This window comes from Acartia tonsa, chromosome 12 (assembly GCF_053477335.1).
Source record: "Acartia tonsa isolate MP-2025a chromosome 12, ASM5347733v1, whole genome shotgun sequence".
Lineage (NCBI taxonomy): Eukaryota > Metazoa > Arthropoda > Copepoda > Calanoida > Acartiidae > Acartia > Acartia tonsa.
The window spans coordinates 14,322,086-14,344,641 of NC_137271.1; the positions used below are offsets into that span (position 1 = coordinate 14,322,086).

Consider the following 22,556-nt stretch of genomic DNA (forward strand, 5'->3'; position numbering starts at 1 on the left):
AAAATACCCCTTCTAAATTCTATAATTATTGGTTAAAACGTTTGGACACTGCTGGTATATTAATTGACTAATCAAATTTAATAAAAGTACCCAAAGTGTAGAGCGAATGAATTAAAACTTTGGTATTATTGTAATATACAGTTCAATGTCTCCTCCCTCTCTTTTTGACCAGGTAGGGAGGGGACATTGGGCTTTAAATTACGCTGGCACCCAAAGTTATCTTCGGTTGACAACACTTACATGTTTTTCTTATTAAATTTTGAATGTTTTTTTTCTACATTAGAAGAGTGCAAATTTTTCAACCAATAATTTTATTCTACAGTAGGATTATCTTGTTTATCATCATTTGGGATATGAGTAAATGTTTTGTCCATTGGTTTATCCCTTGAATTCCTATTAAATCTTTAATGTTTTTTCATTCATTGGCACAACAACTTTAGGGACTTTTTACTCATTTTGAGTCTCCAAATGTTTTAACTACTAATTATAATTTACAGAAGGGGTAATTTTGTGCATCATCATTGGAGATGTATGTTAAGGCGGGTTGATTTTCCACTTTTTTGTTTACACAATTTTTTTTAGTAAAAGTCCCCAAAGTTGTTAAATCAGCGAATTAGTAAACGTTATTAAAAAACTTTGGGAACCAGTGTAATATATAGCTCATTGTTCCCTCTCTCTCTGGACAATGTGGTGATAAAACTTTGGGTACTTTCTTTTTCCCTACTTTGACATTGGGCTGTTTATAACACTGGTACCCAAAGTTTTATGATAATGTTTTCTCATTCGTTGGTTTAATAACTTTTACAAAATTATGATTGGTTGATTTATTAAATTGAGTGTTCAAACGTTTCAACCACTAATTTTAATCTTCAGAAGGTGTAATTTTGTGTGCCATTGATATGTACATCCATTTATCTGCCATTGTCTTAACCCTGAGTTTCATGAGATATTGCTATTTTCTTCAGGGATCTAAAGGGATAAGGCAAGGGCCGATAAATTGTTGTTGTATATCCCCAATGATAATACACAAAATTAACCCATCTGTAGATTGAAATAAGTGGTTGAAACGTTTGAACACTCAACTTTATGAACCAATCAATAAAAATACAATAAATATCCCTAGAGCTGGCGAGACAAAGAACAAGGAAAGGTTATTATATAATATTGGGGTATAGTGTATTAAAATGCCTATGGTTTTCCCCTCCCTGTATTTTGTTTGTAAGAAGAAACAAATATATGAATTGTACTTTCAATAGATAGATAGTTTAAGTTTTAAAAGGAAAAAAAATATATAAAAAAAACTATATTAAATTTATATAGTTGGAAAAAATATTTTGTGTTGTATCTTTTTTAGATATCCTTTCCAGTTAGTTTTTTTCTAGATAATCGTTTTTGTGGTTAAATTTTTGTGTTATATAACAATCAAGTTATTTGCGTAAACCACAGAGGGAGTGGACATTGGACTGGAAATTATACTGGTTCTATAATCTCTAATTTGTTGGCTTAAAATCTTTGAATATTATTTTGAAATATTAATTGGATGTTACATGCCAAACATACAGACTGAAAGTTTTAAAAATTTTCATTTAAAATTAGGTAAAATTAAAGTTAGAAGAACACTTTAGATTTTAAGTACCGAGGCATTTCAAAAAAAAGGTTTTAGTAGGATTATAATCAATGTTACTTTGTGTTTCGTGCAAAAAAATTGGTGGCATCTAGGAGTAAAAAAATTACAGTAAAGATTGCATATTTGTGTAATTTAAAAAGAAATTTTGTTAATCTAACATTCAAAATAAGAGGCAAAAAAACTTTATGGGGGGGGGGGGAGTATTAAAAAAATATAGAAACTACTTCAAAATATATCACAATATGAATCTTGATCTTAGCAACATTAATAAAAACAAAAATATTGTTGCATATTCTGTGTTTTTTAGTTTCTTTTTTTCTGATATAATATTATTATTTAGTTTAATAAATTGTTTTAATTTGTTTAATTGAATGTTCAAATCAAATATTCATAGATATCTAATTAATAGTATTAAATTTTTCCTTATTTTTGGCATCAAAGATGTAGTTGCAAGAAATGCATTTAAACTTAATTTTTTATGTTCAATAGTTTATCTATAGGACATACATTTGAAATAATTTCAATTTTCTACCAGGTAGTTTTAAAAATGACTAGTCCAGTGGTGCCTATTAATTGTTTTTCATTTTAATACAAAATTATATATGTTAGATGGTATTTTTGTAACTTATGCTGGCCATCAAACTTTTTAAATGCACTTTATGTAACTATCCCTTTAGATATTATTTGTTTATTATTAGTTTACCTATTGTCAATAATTAATTTAACACAAAATTTTAGAATCACTTCAATGTCAGGTTGTTAATTTATTTTAGTCTGGTGTTAAAGTGGTTTTGAAAATCTTAAAACTACATCATAACTTATTTTTAAATTGTTGATGAACATTTTTTGATGCATTTACCACACAAACAAAGAAATAAGAAACCAAGAAAGAGACAACTTTCAATAGAATAACTTAATTAAAAGATTGTTAAATAAGTACAAAATCTTTTATGATAGTTACTTCTGTTGACCCATTTTCACAACTAGAACAACCAGAATCTTTTGAAGAATATCATCACTTAATTTTATAGTTTTATATTTTTTGTGTAAAAATTATTCAATTTCGTAAAATTTATTGCTATTAAAATCAAAATATCAGAATTATTATTTGTTTAAATAAAGAGTATGACTATTTGTCATTAAGAGTCAGATTAGAGTATGACTACTTTTCACTTGAATTCAGATTAGAGTATGACTGTTTGTCATCAAATATCAGATTAGAGTATGACTGTTTGTCACTAAAAGTCAGACTTGAGTATGACTGTTTGTCAATAAAAGTCAGTTTAGAGTATGACTGTTTGTCTGCAAATGTCAGATTAGAGTATGACTGTTTGTCATCAAATGTCAGATTAGAGTATGACTGTTTTTCATCAAAAGTCAGGTTAGAGTATGACTGTTTGTCATCAAATGTCAGATTAGAGTATGACTGTTTGTCAACAAATGTCAGATTAGAGTATGACTGTTTGTCATCAAATGTCAGATTAGAGTATGACTGTTTGTCTTCAAATGTCAGATTAGAGTATGACTGTTTGTCTTCAAATGTCAGATTAGAGTATGACTGTTTGTCATCAAATGTCAGATTAGAGTATGACTGTTTGTCATCAAATGTCAGATTAGAGTATGACTGTTTGTCATCAGATGTCAGATTAGAGTATGACTGTTTGTCATCAATTGTCAGATTAGAGTATGACTGTTTGTCATCAAATGTCAGATTAGAGTATGACTGTTTGTCTTCAAATGTCAGATTAGAGTATGACTGTTTGTAATCAAATGTCAGATTAGAGTATGACTGTTTGTCATCAAATGTCAGATAAGAGTATGACTGTTTGTCATCAAATGTCAGATTAGAGTATGACCATTTGTCATCAAATGTCAGATCAGAGTATGACTGTTTGTCATCAAATGTCAGATTAGAGTATGACTGTTTGTCATCAAATGTCAGATTAGAGTATGACTGTTTGTCATCAAATGTCAGATTAGAGTATGACTGTTTGTCATCAAATGTCAGATAAGAGTATGACTGTTTGTCATCAAATGTCAGATTAGAGTATGACCATTTTTCATCAAATGTCAGATCAGAGTATGACTGTTTGTCATCAAATGTCAGATTAGAGTATGACTGTTTGTCATCAAATGTCAGATTAGAGTATGACTGTTTGTCATCAAATGTCAGATTAGAGTATGACTGTTTGTCATCAAATGTCAGATTATAGTATGATTGTTTGTCATCAAATGTCAGATTGGAGTATGACTTTTTGTCACTAAAAGTCAGCTAGCAGTATGACCATTTGTCATCAAATGTCAGATCAGAGTATGACTGCTTGTCATCAAATGTCAGATTACAGTATGACTGTTTGTCATCAATTGTCAGATTAGAGTATGACTGTTTGTCATCAAATGTCAGGTTAGAGTATGACTGTTTGTCATCAAATGTCAGATAAGGGATTAACTGGGCAAATTTTGAGGGTCAATTTAATCACAGATTACGATCTTAATCACCTGAACTTTGCTCACATTGAGTCAGATTCGTCAGATTATAATCTGAAATCCCCCCTGACAGATTAAAAATTTGGCGGCAAATCCTGAGTAATCTGAGTTTTAGTACCTTTTTGCGCAAAAACACAGGTTTTGTCAGATTACAATCTGACAAAATGTAATCAAATGTCAGAGTTGATTGATGAGGGGCGGGCAGATTAAAACCTGAGGAAAACCTGTCAAAACTCAGATTAGACAAGGTTTTGTCACTACTTGTCAGATTTAAAAACTACTAGGGATTAGGTTTTTCATCATACTGTAACTTCATCAATTTTTACTTAAGATCCCTTTGTAAAAAGGTTTTATCGTTAAGGGGTTGGGAGGGGGGGGGGGGGCCGAAGGGTGGATAAAAATATCCTTTACCCTCATTCATTTTCAAAAGTTTATGAGGTAATCAAAAACTTCCTTAGGAAATCGTACCCCTAAATACAATTGGATTGTGTTTTTCTTTATTTGAAGAAAAACCTTGAATGTAGAGCATCGCAGCGCAGAGATATAAAAGGATAAGACAATGGCAGATAAATTGATGTACAATACATCCCCAATGATGATACACAAAATTTCTGCAATTGACACACAACTTTCTGAACCAACCAATCAAAATTTATGACTAGTCCCCAAAGTTTTTAAGCCAACGAATAAGAAAACGTTATTATAAAACTCTGTGGACCAGTGTAATAAACAGCCCATTGTCCCCTCCTTCCCTGATCACAGTGTGTGATGTAATTGCTTTACCTAAAAATATATATAATCTATATAATTGTTTGTAAACAATAACAATATAAAAAAGCTTATATAAGTGGTAAAAATAGTGACCATTATCAGCGTGTCCGCTCTATAATTTGAACATTAATATAGGTTTTTTTTTTGTTTTCTCTAGGAAATGGATATAGTATATACGTGGATATATTAACAGGGGAACATTTAACAGTCGTCATTTTAACTTGCTAAATGGACCTAATTTATTGGTCAATTTTTCATCCAGGAGGAGGGGAGGGTATGGATAAAAAGAGTAAATGGGGGGTATCGTTATTTCAGCCAGCTGCTAGTATTACCTGACCAGAGTACATTAAAATCTAGTTTAACATCCAAGTAATAATATATCCATTGTTTAGTACATTAGATCTGATGTAACATCCAAGTAATAATATATTTATTATTTAGGATGAAGGATTTCGGAATTCTATGATATCTATGTTAAAATGCTTGAGGTAAGAGTTTTTTTTAGGGCTCGGCAGCCGTGCCTCAGCCACGCATGAGCCTCAAATTTAAACCCGCTTGTGTACAAAAAAATGAAAAGAAAAGAGGGATTGTCTGTTTAGGGACAGGTTTAGACATGCAGCTCAATTTAAAAATTATAATATGAAAATTTCACCCAGGCTGACGCACGGCTGCTGAGCCATGTTTTTTTTATTATTATACTTTTTGGAAAGCTTAGCTTTTTACGGTTAAGATAAAGCTAAACGTCAAAATACATACATAGACGATAGGCGTGTCTTCTGAAGAAGCTTATATGCATAGGCGTCCAAGGGGGGGGGGGTAATGGGCCATTTGGCACCCCCAAACGATTTTGGGGGTGCCGTAGGCACCCCCAAAATTTTGTGAACAATACCCCCCCCCAAAAAAAAATTACCCCTACCTTGGGGGTGCCGTAGGCACCCCCAACGATTTTGGGGGGGGTATTTACCCCCCCCAAACCATTTTGGGGGGGTAAATACTCCCCCCAAAATAGAAAATCTTTAACAAAAAAAATTTTTGCGCGCTTCGTGCGCATTTTTAATACTATATTTTTTATAAAATTTAAATTACCCCCCCCAAAAATTTTACCCCGGGGGTACATTTTGGGGGGGGTAAACAAATTTTACCCCTGCCAACAGATTTCAGGGGGGGTAATTACCCCCCCCAAGCAAATTTTACCCCCGGGGTAAAAATTTTGGGGGGGGTAAAAAAAATTTGCGGCGCGCTTCGCGCGCCATTTTACCCCCCCCAAAACCAAATTACCCCCCCCTTAAAAAAATTTTACCCCCCCCAAAATAAAAAGCTTGGACGCCCCTGCTTATATGGCCTATAAAAAATATACAATAAAAATGACCAATGATAGGCAAGAATACATTTTAATTGAACAACGGTAAAATGTATATTGGCCTACACGGCTGGTTTTTTATTAAATGAATAAGTTAGGGTACAATGTTTGGCACTTTCGATATAAGTAAATGATAATAAAAAACCCATAGAATGCGATAATAACTTCAGAAAAATCGAAGAAAATAGTTTTCATACTTAATTAACGTTTTTAAGTTTTTCTTCAAAAAGTTTAGATAAGATGCCTTTAAAAGTCGTCTATGATTTTGTCAGGGATAAAAATGTAACTTTAAAATAAGAATTACAACATATTTTGTCAATTAGTACAAAGTAAAATTTTGAACATTTTATTGATCAGTATATTTTTTAAAATGTGAAGTAGAAACCTGAATATTTTATCATGAAAATTGTGTTATGATTTGATTGTCTGCTAGATTACAAGAAAAAAGATACTGACAGTACTTGTTGGTTCTTTAAAAAAAATTAGGTAGATTACTTTCAGAACCCCTCTTTTTGCAACGTTATTTTAATAGAACAGAGACGTAATCTTAGTGTACTCAATATCTAGACAGCCAACCATTGTTTTAGAATTGTTCAATTTTTTTAACTTCTGATAAAAACAGAATTAATGGTATTTTTGTAAATATTATACCTCCAAGAAATGGCTATACTTCCCAATCATATGTTGTGTGATATTTAAGAGGAATTATTTTGATATAATGTCATTAAAATATTCGTTGAAAAAAGTGCTATTCTAGCTTATACTTTACATTTTAATGTGTATGATAATTCAAATAAAAGATAATGAAGATTTATATTATATTTAATTGTTATAATTATAAAGAAAAACCTGGAAACAGTAAAAAACTGACTTTATTTTATTGACGTAGGGAAAATTTTGTCAAATATTTGAATAAAAAAGCAATATAAAACAAAATAAATTATTTTTAATATAGTCACAAAAAGGCTTAATGAGTTTAGGAAATATTTCATTCACTAATCATGTCATTTAAACTCTATTACATAGAATACAGTGTAAAAAGATGTTCTCGTTTTAATTTTAAGTAATTTCAAATGCATTTTAATACCTTTTAATGATTTATTTTTTGAAACATCTTTTTATAAAATGTTAATGATTTTTGAAGTTATATGTTAAAATGTTTTTAAATTATGTTAACATTTTGTTTTAAATGTAGAAAATTGGTAATTCTAAACATTCTAAAAATGATTTTATTAAATTTTCATCACTTAAATTGCATGTTTGATGAAATTTTCAACTGATAATTCAAGAAAAATCGTTTAAGTTTTATTATATTTTACTTTGAAATGTTAAAAAAATATATTATTGTCAAAAATGTGGAAGTTATACTTTCCTCAAAAAAAGACCTAAAACATGCAAATTAACACGTGTAATGAGATTTTTTTTCTTTCAGGTTTAATTTTAAGTAATTATTGATATTTTTTGTAAAAAGGATTTTATATAAAAAGTTTTAAAACTCGAGTTATGTAGTGGTTCTAAAAAAGGTTGCGAATTTATGCAATTTTCTTGCAAAAAAAATTTTCTAGGATTTTAAAAATAGCAAAGGATGTTATTAGACGTACTTACAGATACAATTGCTAAGTCATTTTGGCCAAACACTAAAATAAAGTTTTGACATCTGAGGGCCCATACGTGCCTAGTATTAGTCATTTCTATTGTTAAGTCATCTTTTTATAGGCACTATAAAAAGCTTCCTCTATAAGGGCATCTGTCCGTTTGTCCTTATTTTTTATTAATTAAACTTTGTTTTATAAATATTTTCATCCTTGATTGTTACTTCTTTATAGGGATCTAAAGGGATAAGACAATGGCTGATAAATTCATGTATATTTCCAATGATGATACAAAAAATTACCCCTTATGTAAAATGCAATTAGCCTTTGGACAATCAATTTAATAAATCAAAATTCAATAAATGTCCCCAAAGTTGATGAGACAACGCATAAGAAAACGTTATTATAAACCTTTTTGGGACTATTGTAATAAATAGCCAAATGTCATTTCCTGGCTTCTATCACATTTTAACTACATTTGTTCATTATTTAAATAGTTTTGGGGCTAAATATCTAACGGAATACATTTAAATAAGATCATAAAATTATAATATTTAATGAAAGAGAAATTTAATTTTGAATTAAGATTAAATTTTAGTTTCATTGTATATGTAAAATTCTGCATTGGACTGTTAAAAATTACCTAACTGTCCTGACTGTAGAAGGACATGGACATTTGATATAGACAAGTTATTCATAGGATCGTATTATTGACAGCTTTTTGCGAAAAATAAAAATAAAAATTATAAGATTAAAACCAGTTTTATTAGCCCCGAGGGGACGAATTACCCCCGAGGGGACGAATAAAACTGGTGTTAAATTTATTTTAATATTCGTGGAAAAATTGTTTGTATTACGATGACAAACATGATTTTTAGTATGGCTGAAGACCGGTTCTATTCCAGCGTATATTAATCGGTTTTGAAGCCATAATGGAAAATTAATACCTTACAGTCATAACACGAAAATATTATTACAAAACTACCTTTTTTAAGGGGAAGGGGGGTAGTTTTTTAGAGGGTGGTGTTCCATCCCCCAAAACAATAGCTTAAAACTGATAAACCTGCGATTAGTGAGATAAAACGACCAAGCTAATATTGCTTGATTCACTTCTACAAGAGACAAAATGAATTAAAATGATTGCTAAAATCGAAATATATCTTCATGTCTTAGAATAATGTATTTAAAAAAAAAATAGGTTGAAAAACATACTAACTTTAAAATAGAAAAAATCTTAAAATCTTAACAAAAAATGACGTAATACAATACAAATGACAAATGATAAACCAGTATAAATTTTACCATATTGGTCAATATAAATGTATACTGGCCTATCATTTGCCATTTGAATTCTATAACGTCATTTTAACGTCATAGGCACTATAAGCTGCTTCTACATACACTTTTGGAGTTTGGAAATCAAGGTATTTACTAGATAATCACAAACGAATTATCAAATAATAATTTTAGAATTTTTACAAAATCTAAAATGTGTATCAGAATATATTTTCCTATTTCTGAATTGCAAAGAATTTTTATGCGCTTTGCAAGTTTTCTTTGTTCTTTTCAACCTTTCTTGAAAGCGAAGTATTTCTAGAATTTGGATATAGGACTAGGAATTTTTGGGCTATAGGTTAGGTAACAACCAAAATTATTATTTAAGTTGGCCAACTTTTAATATTTCCTTTCCTTTTATGATTGTAAATTAAAACCTTTTTTTATTTAAAACCATTTTATAAAAGTCTAAGTTTTTTTTTAATCCTATGTTTAATCATTTAAAGTATATATTGTATATACCTACACGTTATGGCCGTTTACGGTCTTTTTTTATAAAAGAAAGGCTAAAATTTTATTATTTGGTAACCTCTACAATTTTTTTAGAAGAGAACCAATGCTTCAAACTATGGCAAGATCAAGAAGGTAAAATATTTCAGAGATCTAAAGAGACAAGACAATGGCCGATAAATTGATGTACATACCCAATGATGATACACAAAATTACTCTTTCTTTAGATTATAATTAGTGGTTGAAACGTTTGAACACTCAACTCAAGGAATCAACCAATGAAACCAATCAAAATTCAAAAAGTTGTAAAGCTAACAAATAAGAAAACGCCCCTAAAAACGCCATTAAAAACAATCATTCATTTAATACCCGAGACTTCGGTCCCCCGGGGCCAACAAAATGGGTTAAATCTTTTCATTTAATATCCACCGAAAGCTGTCTATAAAACGATGCTATAAATAATTATTGTAATTGGTTTTATTGGACAAGTTTGCAAGAAGTTTGAATAAAAAATGTTCATTTAAGTTTAAGGATTGAAATGAAATTGTTAAGATTTATCTGACTTATGTAAGCTCGATACCCAGGATAGAAATTCTTCCTATATCCTAACTTCTGAAGTCTAACCCCTCCCCTCCCCCCCCCCCCCCACAGTTGATTTACAAAGATACAATACAAAATCAAAATCTTTCCTCCTCTATTTTTATACTTTGATTAATATTGAATATAAAGACTATAAATATATATTTTGCCTCAAGATTCAAGAACGAAATTGATTCGAGAAAGAAATCACGAAACCTATTCATGAATTTCAGCTGTCGATCCAACACATACATAGTATAATTGACGACCTTTCTATCTGCCCCCCAAATATTATTTTTAATTTCGCTTGTTGGCTTTACCTTACTCCTGATTAAGATAGCTGAATTTTAATGTAATTTTATCAAAAGCGAAGCTTTTCTATAATTAGGGTAAGTCCGTACGTCCGTCACAGATGGATAGCTTTTTACGTTAATTTAGTCATGTTAGAATTGTCCTATCGATTTCAAACTTTGCATGGTGGTTCCTTTAGTAGTTAGGTACGATTTAGAAAGCGTAGCAACTCTATAATTATTACAGGAATGTCCGTACGTCCATTTTAAACATGTTGATTTTTTTTACTTTTTTAACAAAAATTTTTATGTGATCAAATCATCCGATTGATCTGATTTTTGGTATGTTGATTCCTTTGACAACAAAGTATAATTTTATAAGCGAATCAACTCTATAATTAAGTCCTAAAAATGTAAGTATGTCCATAAACATTATCCTGTATCAATCAGTTTTTCAACAAATTTACTTACAATTTTGCTTTTACTCTTATACATTTATATTCTGATTTTATGGATGTTGTCATCCTTGTTATTTTAGATACAGCGAATCCCAGATGCAAGGAATGGAACTAGAGTTAAGATCAATAAATCATTTAAAAGGTAATAAAAATAACTTATATAAATTCAGGGACCTAAAGGAATAAGATTATTACTAATAAATAGACTTACATCACCAAAGATTATACATAATCCAACCAATTAAAATTAAATAAAATTAGTTGAGTCAACGAATAAGAAAACGTCAATATAAGAGTTTGGGGACCAGTGTAAAAAACAGTCCATTGTCCTCTCTCTGAATAAATTGCTTGGGTTTGCATTGAGATATTCCTTAAAACCTCGTCAAAATAGCGAGGATGCTGTCCATGACACTTTAACGTCAGGTGCAACAACCAAGGCTAACTAAGGCGAACCAAACCAAACCAAACACCCGGGGTATTAGGTTAGGTAACACCTGACAACAACAAAAAATTATTATTACACGACCTTAGTATAGTAATTAGTTGCGCCTGTTTTAGGCTAAGGCATTTCCTCTTTTAATTATTTGGTGAAAAAAACATTTGATTGATGTAAATAAAGTTTTGTAATGAAAAAAAAAGTTTTAGTTGTTTTAATTATATAATCCTAAATCTCACATAAAAAGTTATTTACAAAACATTCTTTTGTTGATTTAGTAGCGGAGCTACTAATCAATTCATTAATTTTTTATAGCGCTGTTTCTATGAAATAAAGGCTGGTGTCGGTATGTCCGTTCGCTGTCAAAGATATATAGCATAGTTTAAATAGATATGTAGCGCAAGTGTAAATGTGTTTAAAATGTCAAAAAGTTTATAGAAAGATTGAGAATGAAAACCTTATTTTTTGAAATATATATTTAGCCTGTACAAAGATGTTAGTTTGATAAAGTAGTCTTGGGTTGAGATGGATCAATTGCCTTTAAAAACATATCTAAATTTTAAATATGTCAAGATATTTTTTGTCATTACTGTATCATAATTTACAGTTTCTGTTAGCTTGTTGATATTGATGTAAATTAACCTGGATTTTTGCTTAATTAGGCAACTTTTATGCAATTTATAGATTTATAAAGTGTGTTACCTTTTTTTATGTTTTATTATTATTTGGCCACAACTTGGTCAAAAATGCTCACAAATCAGACCTTCTTCGACCGAAGATGCTCAAATGGTTCCTTTACAAGCCCAATCAATCAGTTTTAAGATATCTTTATATTTCAAGGAAAATTGATGAAAATACAAAACGGCAAATTTGGGTGTTACCTTTTATATGCACAGATACCATAAAATCAACAGAAAAAATACTTATTTTTTTACTTTTCTGTCATTTTTAAAGTTTGATTCTGTTAAATTGGCTATTCTTGAAGGGATTTATACATTGATTATACTGAAACATAAATTTGGACAGAAATTAATGTATTTCAAAGAAAGAAATTTTGGAAAATAAGAAATTCGACCTTTATCACTTCAGAGGACAGCTGCCAACCTCCAGTTGACAAGATGTAGTTAAATACTTGTTAGCAATAATAATTAGCCCAAAAAGTAAAACAAATTTTTTTTAATATGGTAAAAAAATGATAATCTAAATCTTACTTTTGGGGATGATGATCTTAAAGACGCTCTTATCTATTAAACTATGGTCCGATTTTTGTATTTGTAGCATTCTCCAATCAAGAGAAATCCCAAAACATACAATCATGGTTTTTAAATTCTCCTTTTTATAAGGTAAATATATTATTTTTTAAAGGATGGTTATATTTCTTGTTACATCTTTTAATTGGAGGCTGCTACAAATACATAAATTAAACCATAGTTCAATAGATGAGTTGTCATAATGCTCATGTACTTGGATACGATCTGGGTCATCATCACCACCAGTAGGAGCGTCCTTCAGATCATCATCACCAAAATTAAGATTTAGATTATCATTTTTTTACCATATTAAAAAACTTTTTGTTTTACTTTTTGGGCTAATTATTATTGCTAACAAGTATTAAACTATATCCTGTCAACTGGAGGTTGGCAGCTGTCCTCTGAAGTGATAGAAGTCGAATTTCTTATTTTAAAAATTTTCTTTCTTTGAAATACATTAATTTCTGCCCAATATTATGTTTCAGTATATTTCAATGCATAAATCCCTTCAAGAATAGCCAATTTAACAGAATCAAACTTTAAAAATGACAAAAAAGTAAAAATAAGTATTTTTTCTGTTGATTTTATGGTATTTGCGCATATAAAAGGTAACACCCAAATTTGCTGTTTTTTAGTATTTTCATAAATATTTCTTGAAATATAAAGATATCTTAAAACTGATTGATTGGTCTTGTAAAAGAACCATTTGAGTATCTTTGGTCGAAAAAGGTCTGATATGTGAGCATTTTTGACCAAGTTGTGGTCAAATAATAATAAAACATAAAATAAAGTAACACACTTTATAAACTTTTAAAATAAAATCATAGTTTTCATTGATTTTATAAAATTGCATTAAGATTCATAACAAAAAAAGATAATGCCATAATCTCTGGCCCTGCCGCCTATTAGCATGTATTTCTAAATTTTGTATCCGCGGACTACTGTATTTAAATATAATATGTATTTTAGGAGGATATGAAAATCAGAGTTGTGACTTTCAAGAAATACATGGTTATAATAGCTTTAAGGTAATTCATTTAATTTAAGTACAGGGTGCGCCACATATCCTCGGACTTTTTCTAAATTGTAAACAAATGAACATAAAATCGTCAATTTTAAAGATTTTATTAAATTTTAAAAACTGGGAAGCAAACTAGGTATATGACTTTTAGATAATTGATTAAAATCGCCGCCAGCATCAATCACCGCCTTTACCCGCCTCCTCAACCGCCGGCAGGCCCAGGTCAAAATGTACCTGTCCAAGATGGCGAAGTGGCAATGAGGGAGGTCTTTGTGGCATGGGCACGTCTATTGGTGCATGCTTCAAAGTAGCCCTAGGCACAAAAGTCCATTGAATTAAGATAGGGCTGCTGGGAGGCCCCATTTCCTTAGGAATGTGAGTAACCGCAGAATCCTAATTCACCCAACTTTCAAGCTACCATTTGACACGGAGGCCTTTATTTAGACCACAGTTGAGCTAGAACGACGTTCTATACCTTTTTAGAAATGGCATGAAGATTCAAATAGGGTTGACAGCACAATCCATGGTCTAAAATAAGTTTTTAAGTTCCATATGGGTCTCTAAAGTCGAGAACCGAGAAATTTTCACGATTTTACATGATTTTTGACGTTTTTGACATCTCTAAATCTGTCACGTTTCACTTTGCCGGAGTACTACAGCCAAGCCATTTTAGATAGAGAGCTCTAGTCTTTTCTAGTGTCTTACTTATGTATCTAACAGTATCCCCAGCAAGTTGCATAACTCTACCTCATCTACAGATGGGCTGAGGTCCGATTTATTGGGCCCTAGTCGAGAATCCAGATTATACCACCGGCGCAACTCGAATCTGCCTTGTTGAACATAAGCGCGGCCAGCTCGGAGTACAAGCCTATCTTCGTCCAAAGATTTTTTTGTGCTTAAAGGTCATTACCTAAGCTTTTTATAGTGGGGTCAAACGTCCTGATTGGTCAAGTAGTTTTGACGCTATGGCCGTTTAAAGAATGTCCGAGGATATGTGGCGCACCCTGTATGGCTTCAAAACCGATTGATATCGGCTGTATAGCAACGTATTACAGACAATATTCAATGAATAAAACCCAAATCTGGTTTTAAACAATAATTCATTTTAATATCCGCGAAAAGCCGTCTAAATTATACAATGCGATAAATAGATATTAAATATTAAAATTTTAGAAAAGATTTTGAACATTATTTACTAAGTATATTTGCGATTACTTTTATTTTATGAAATCTTCCAATTTTTAACATTTACAAAACTGCCTGCTTTATTGCATCAAGATCCATGACAGATCTATATAGGAAATAAACGTCTATAAATGAGCTCGAGTCTTCCAATGGTAAAGTGTTTAAAACTCATAGTGCTCCAATAATCCTCATTAAACTCTCATTGACCAAAGCAATAAGACCTTTATTCTATTTGTTTATGGAATGAATTAAGTTTTTCACTTCATGTAGATATTTGAATTACATTGAAAAGTATTTAATCCTTTTTTCATAAATAAAAAAATATACGTTCATAATAGAGTAAATCTAAGAAAACTGTATTTTAAAAGAATTCGATTGTGGCGACACTTCCTTTGTGTTAAAATATTAAAACTAAAATTTTAATCATATTAACACTTTGGTGATGGTAATGTGAAAAAAATATAATTGAAAAAATATTTTTAAAATCATTTAAATTAATAAATATTTACTTCTTTCTTTTAGATAGTAATGGCGGGGGAGGAAAATTGATTTATTGAGAAATAGAAAAATAGATATGTACTTATAGAAAACTAGCCAATAGCGATATAGTTATATTGAGCCAATTCTAGTTTTATAATATAAAGGAACATTTTTTTCAAAACGGACTTTTAATCCTTATTTTATTTTGAACGAGGAATTCAAAAAGAATATAAAAAGCTCCACTTTAAAAAGGTTTTTTTCCTTTATTACTAAAGGGGCCAAAACACCTTTTTTCAATCCAAGTGGGAAAAATATAATATGTAGTTTTGAAAACATTTTAATCTATATTTTAACCAATGTTTGATTAATTTCTAACATGAAGAAAATTCAAGAAAAAGTAACAGTACATGCTTTTCCTTTACAGTGAAGCTTCTCTTAGGTCCTAGGAAGGTTTATAACTATTTTGTGGAAGGGTACCACCAACCTCCAAGGAAAAATTTCCCCCACCCCCAAAAAAAATGTTTTTCTTTTATAAACTTGATTTAAAATTGTGGGAGGTCTTAAACCCCCCCCCCCCTTCCCACACACTGAAGTGTTACTAGAGGCCTCTAATGATGTTTAATTAAGGAGGAAGATTGTATTTACTGTTCAAGTTGTCATGACAGATGCCAATGTTTAAACCAAACACAAGGGAGAGTCAATAATCTTATACAAGGTGATCATCAAATTAAAGTAACAGGATGTCTATGTGTTTGTATCGAAAGATATCGCCAACTGCTAACGGATAAGCTTCTTGCAGGTCCAGGGAAGGTTTAAAACTATTTGTGGAGAAATAGCCGGGGTGCTGCCACTTTTATCACTAGCAAAAGTGCAGCCACTGTGTTTTTGACAAATATTGGGTGTGTTTTTGTCAATTTCGTTTTTAGCTGTGTTTACGGCAATATTTTTTTATCCACTGTCAAAATTACACCTTTCCGCTGTCATAAACACAGTTTTACTAAATTTTTCTCTAAAAGGCCTCTAGGGTCGTAGTCATTATTTAACAATATAATAATTTTCCAAACAAAAATTATAGTTGAGAAATGAATAGAATTATTTGGTTATACAATTGAATTTTATTTGCTTTAAGTACAAATTTTTATTTGTTAATAGGATTTATTCGAAATTTAAAAATTCACGTTTATTTTATTGGGTTGATAAATATTTATATTTTTGTGTATTGACAGAACAATTATTTTTTTGGCTTGATGGCTCATTAAGTTGAGTGTCCAAACATTTTAACCACTAATTGTAATCTACACAAGGTGTAATCATCATTGGAGATGTATCTCAATTTATTTGCATTTGTTTTACCCTTTTAGATATCTGGATTTCAAACTTAAAGCTAAGCTTATATCTTTATTAGAAAGCTAATTTGATACAGTTTGACTTCATCAAGACGTTTAATATTTTTCCTTAGCAATTTTATTAGTTTCTTGTTATGCTTTATAATATAAATAAATGATAATCCAATAAACATACTAATTTACCAATGGCAGGCCAGTATACATCTTAATTGACCATTGTTAGGTCAGTATAACGTCATTTTTTATATGCACTATAAAAAACTTCGGTTTTAGTCCCTTTTGTGACAACGCCCCTTAATGGGCGTTTTTCGTATTTTCACAGTAGACTTTCTTCAATTTCTAGCCCTTGTGGGGGGCTCTAACCCAGTGGGGCCAATTGCCTAACCCTGCGGGCCAATAACCTAACCTAACCTAACCTATCAAAAGCTACTGTGAAAATATGACAAAACACCCCTTAAGTCCTATTTTCTTAGGTTTAGAAGAGCCTAGCAACCAGAGTAGTAGTGAGGGAGAGGAAGAGAGAGAGACGGATCTTTGTGTCATTGAGGTAACTAACTAGCTTATATAGGTTTTTTTGTAGTAATTTATAATGTTGGGCATAATGTATACTTAAACATCTGTCAAATTAGAATTTACAAAAACATTTCAACTTTTGTTCACTACAAAAAAACATAGCAGTTGCACCCCTTGCATTTAGGGGTTCTCTATTTGAATAAGTACAGAGGAAGAAAATCTCTTCAAAAGAGATGGGAAAAACCCCCTTTTCTCCCATCTCTTTTTTCTTCCCCCCTTCCCTTTTTTTCTTTCCCCCTTCCCTTTTTCGGGAAAGAAAAATATGACGTAACTGCTATCATGTTCCGCAAAAGTAATACAAAATCAGGACAGATTGTATTGTGTCCCTAAAAATAAAACTACCCTGGGACCTGTGTGAATCTTCCATAAAATGCAGGATTTAATCAATAGTAATCATAAACTCAAGCTACAGACAAAAAAACTCTTACTACTTTAAATAATAGGATTTAAATTGTATGTCTATAAATGTTCAAAACATTAAAGGAGACTAAGAGGAAAATGGATGGTCGTTTTGTGGCTTTTAATGATATGCAAACCTGATCCATGCGACCAGCAGTTTGGCCATAATCAACCTTCACAAGTTATACCTTTCCTAGTAAATCCAATTGAAATGAAATGTTTAATAAATTAGATATCAATAATAATGGTGCTATAATTATTACAAAATACCGCTAATCATTATCCAATGAGACACCAGTAAAATTGTAAGGCATATTCCTGTATTCAAAATGGATACGGTAATTCATACTTTCTTGTATTAAATACTGTAAAATTTTGTTATTAAGGTGATAAGTTCTGATGAAGGTTCTGACAAGAATTTGATAACCTGTGTTGTTGAAGATACAAATCATAAGTTATTGACAAGGAAACATACTTTCAATTTTATTCAATTTTTGATGGCGTTGCTGTTTTATAATTCACGTTATCCGTAACCACGTCCGTCATTTAGACAGTCAGGATATGCCATGCCTATGACCTGCGCACATCTAGTCTATACATTGTTTTTTTTGAAAATAATTTTCCTTGTCATATTGAGAATAAATCTATAAAGATAGACTTTTGCCAGACAACGTCTTGGATTCCCCTGTTGGAGACCTTTTTCGTCTGATTGTTTTCTGTTAATTGTTAATATTTGACGCTATTTGATGATTTTCAAAGAACTAATTGAAAGTCGGTACAGGGTCCTCGGGGTGGTGGACTTACAGTTATTTAACCCCCTCCCTCTCTATTGTTTTACTCTAATATATTGAGGATATTTAATTGAAAGTATTGGTTTACAGACATTGTAACAGTTACAGTCCGTCCGCCCATGATGGAGGTAGTGGAGGTAGGGGGGCCAGCAGTAATAGAGCTGGCAAGAAGGGAAGGTTATTCAGATTCGATACTGTTTGCGGATCTTTTACTAGGTTAGCTTTTTTATTACACTAGACCCCAAAGTTTTACGATAACGTTTTCTTATTCGTTGGCTAAACAACTTTAGGGACTTTTATTGAAATTTTATTTGTTGATTTATTGAGTGTCCAAACGTTTCAACCACTAATGTGTAATCTTGTGTATCATCATTGGAGATATTCAGTACATTAGTTCGTCGGTTATTGTCTTATCTTTTTAGAACCATGGATTTCACATTAAAAGTTAAGTTCACATCTTTATGAAACAACTGATAAGATACAGTTTGACTTTATCAAAAGGTTTATTATAAATATACAATCATTAAAGTTTGATATTTTTTTTGTATTGGGTCTTTGGAAGTTTATCGTAAAAAATTACAAGTAAATCTAGATAGTTCTCATAAAAAAACTCTTAAACTGGCAGACATTTATAATTACAGAACAGCTTAGCCATAAAACTCTTAAATCTTATACAAACGATTTTATATAGCAATTGTTTACTAATAAACAATTAAATTACTTCTTTTTTGTTAAAAACCATAAAATATTTGACAATTATGATAAAAAAAAATTAGCTTATTCTTTATTGTTTGTATATTAATTTGATTTATAATTATATATTATTTTGTATAAAAATAGTACATAATAAAACAAGAATTAACAAACAAGAGTGCTTAGTCTCACAAAGGAGCCCTGTAAAGGAGAACAAAATCGGTTCAGTGGTTAGCGAGATCCTTTGGTACAAACAAACAGACACACAGACAAAAACAATAACAAACATCCTGTTACTTTATTATAAGGATAGTCGACATACTACTACTAGAACTCCCACATTTTTTATCCGAATAATAAAGTTAAAGGATGTTTGTTTGTATGTACCGAAGGATCCCACTAACCACTGAACCGATATGATTCTATGATTCGAATTTTTAAAATATTCTCGCTTAACATATAAAAATTATTTCTCAAAATAGATATTTGAAAAAAAAAAACATTTTTAAAGTGCCACTAGAGGCCTCTAGGGGCGTTGGCGCTAGTTATTTATATAATAAATATAAAAAGTTTAGATGTTGAAATAAACAAACTAACATTTAATTATCGAGACAACTACCTGGCCCATGTGGTGGAGACAAATTAGTTTTTTTCTTTTGCATGGACTCCGCTATGTTATATTTTCTACGTTATTAGCTAATTTCAAAGACCCATTACAAAATCAGGACTTGGTCCCCGCCCTGTGGGCAGAGTTACACATACCATCTATTCTTTTACTTTTATTATTTATATTTTAGTGATATCAGTGAGGATAGTATAGCAAGAATACCTATGAAAATATTAAGACACAGCTTCAAAAGATCAAATAGTAGAATTGAGAGGTATGCAAGTTTTTTGTTGTCATAAATTGACAAGTATGATTATATCCATAAGCAGGTAGCAATAACTTTTTATATGTGAAGATTCCCATAACACATTTAGTTTATACACTATTTTGTCCGTCAAGCTTCAATAGACAAAAACCTATTGATTTTTTTTCCAGATTCTCTCTCTTTCTTTGCTTTGTTAAGGCAACTAAACATCTGCTCAATAACTCATTTAAACTGCTTTTGTGCTTCGCGACTTATGAATGTTGTCATCCTTGTTCTATTTAGCTGCACGACTGGAAAATTACGCCGCAAATCAACATCCGGTTATACAGACTCTTCAAATAAACCTTCAGCGGCATCCAGCAACTATACTGGACTTAATAACAGCAATACAGGTATAGTAAATAGCAGGGAGGGACGGGACAATGGGCTGCTTTTCACACTAGTCCCCAAAGTATTATAATAACAATTTTTTTTTTAGCTCAGCACTTTTGGGGCCTTTATTGAATTTTGATTGTTTGGTTCATTAAGTTGAGTGTCCAAACGTATCAACTACTAATTGTAATCTACAGAAGGGGTAATTTTGTATATCATCAAATTGGTGTTTCAACCTCTAATCTACAGAAGGGGTAATTTAATGTTTTATTATTGGGGATTTACACCAATTTATCGGCCATTGTCCTATCCCTTTATATCTCTAAGTAAATAGCCACACTGTATAGCTTAAAAATACGAATACTGAGCTTCACTGGAAAAAAATTCATTATTTTATTTGATATTCTCTATTACAACCCCTTCCCGCACGCAAAAGTCTGAGGTGGGTTCTTGAGAAAATTCTGGTCATCTTCGTTCAATCAATCATTATTTTGAAAATTAAAAAGATTTCGCGGCAATCTCGCTTAATTTAAGAAATGACGACATTCAATAATCTATTTATCTATAATAATGATAATAAATAAGCAAGGGAGACACATTCCCAAGCTACCAGAAGGGAAGATAGGAGAGGTAGAGGTGCTCTAACATCAGTTATAATGATCATTTATTTATTTAATACTTATATTTGCGGGAACTTTTATTTAATGAAATCTTCCAATTTTTAACATGTACAAAACGGCCTGCTTTATTGCATCAAGATCCATGACAGATCTATATAGGAAATAAATGTTTATAAATGAGCTCAAGTTTTCCAAGTATTAAGTGTTTAAAACTCATAGGCCTCCATTAATCCGTAATAAACTCTCATTGACCAGAACGATAAGGCCCATTATTTGACTGTATGAAGAATAAATTATTTTTTATTTAAACTTATAATATAGTAAATAAAAGAAAACTTAGTTTTAAAATAATTTTGATACTAGCAATAACTAAACATTTTAACCCTTTCAGGACGACAATTTGAAATAAAAACATATTAAATAGTTTAAATAGTTTAAAGAAAGAAATTGTCAGGGAGAAGATAATGGACGAATAGGGTTAATAGTCAGAGTTCAGATAACCAAAAGAAAGTAAATAAAACATTGAATAAACCTAGCCAATTGCGAGATAGTTATATTGAGCCCATCTCTAGTTATTAATATTATCGATTAATAAATTAATGAATGTCGTTTTTTGACTAAGCGTAAATGCTGCAAGATCTTTTTTGTTGTAAGCAAAACTTTGTGGACGCTATTGGCGACACTGTTATAACATAACATAGAGACTTTTTATGATGTATGATATAGATGTATTTTTATGACATTTATTACACAACATACTAATTAATATAGTTTTATAATAATTGCACATTTTTGACATATGACTACACAGTATATACTAATTCATATATTTTCATAATAATTGCACATTTTTTTGACACGTTAATTATATTTTCTGTTGTGGTATTATCTATGGCTTGATAACTTTATGGTAAACTAGCGGCTATGCCTCTATAGGCCTATCGGGGAATTTACGGTGGGGAGGGGTCATAGACGTCCAAGCTTTTTTTTTTTGGGGGGGGGGGGGTAATTCGTATTTGGGGGGGGGTGAAAATGGCGCGCGAAGCTCGCCGAAATTTTTTTTTACCCCCCCCCCAAAAATTTTACCCCAGGGGTAAAATTTGATTGGGGGGGGGGGGGGTAATTACCCCCCCTGAAATCTTTTGGCAGGGGTAAATTTAGTTTACCCCTCCCCCAAAAATTTACCCCTGGGGTAAAATTTTTGGGATGGGTAATTAAAATTTTTTTAAATATTTATCATTAATAATGCGCGCGAAGCGCACAAAAATTTTTTTTTATTAGAGATTTTTTATTTTGGGGGGGTATTTACCCTCCAAAATTGTTTGGGGGGGGTTAAATACCCCCTCCTAAATGGTTGGGGGTGCCTACGGCACCCCCAAGGTAGGGGTAAATTTTAAATGAGGGGGGTAAAATAAAATTCGTTTGGGGGGGGGGGGGGGAATCGCCCCATTACCCCCCCCCCCTTGTACGTCTATGGGAGGGGTAGTCAAACCCCTCATGTTCAATTTTAGTTTGAAAAAGAAAAAAATGGAGGTGGGAGTCATTTTTTAAATTGGCCATTTCTTTTG

General features: G+C 31.2%; 2 protein-coding genes across 2 annotated transcripts in view; both read left to right on the top strand.

The window, feature by feature from the left end:
• LOC145333184 (uncharacterized) overlaps positions 1-22,556 on the top strand; it is a 53,907-nt gene that overhangs the window by 29,364 nt on the left and 1,987 nt on the right. The window contains exons 6-15 of the mRNA XM_080178334.1: positions 5,327-5,373; positions 9,719-9,757; positions 11,031-11,092; positions 13,606-13,664; positions 15,950-16,037; positions 17,142-17,215; positions 18,027-18,148; positions 18,522-18,647; positions 19,922-20,005; positions 20,279-20,388. Coding sequence (XP_080034460.1) covers positions 5,327-5,373; positions 9,719-9,757; positions 11,031-11,092; positions 13,606-13,664; positions 15,950-16,037; positions 17,142-17,215; positions 18,027-18,148; positions 18,522-18,647; positions 19,922-20,005; positions 20,279-20,388 — 811 coding nt within the window. The remainder of the gene's footprint in view (positions 1-5,326; positions 5,374-9,718; positions 9,758-11,030; positions 11,093-13,605; positions 13,665-15,949; positions 16,038-17,141; positions 17,216-18,026; positions 18,149-18,521; positions 18,648-19,921; positions 20,006-20,278; positions 20,389-22,556) is intronic.
• Hacd2 (3-hydroxyacyl-CoA dehydratase 2) overlaps positions 8,927-22,556 on the top strand; it is a 148,118-nt gene continuing 134,488 nt past the window's right edge. The window contains exon 1 of the mRNA XM_080180437.1: positions 8,927-8,956. The gene's annotated coding sequence lies outside the window, so the exon portion shown is untranslated. The remainder of the gene's footprint in view (positions 8,957-22,556) is intronic.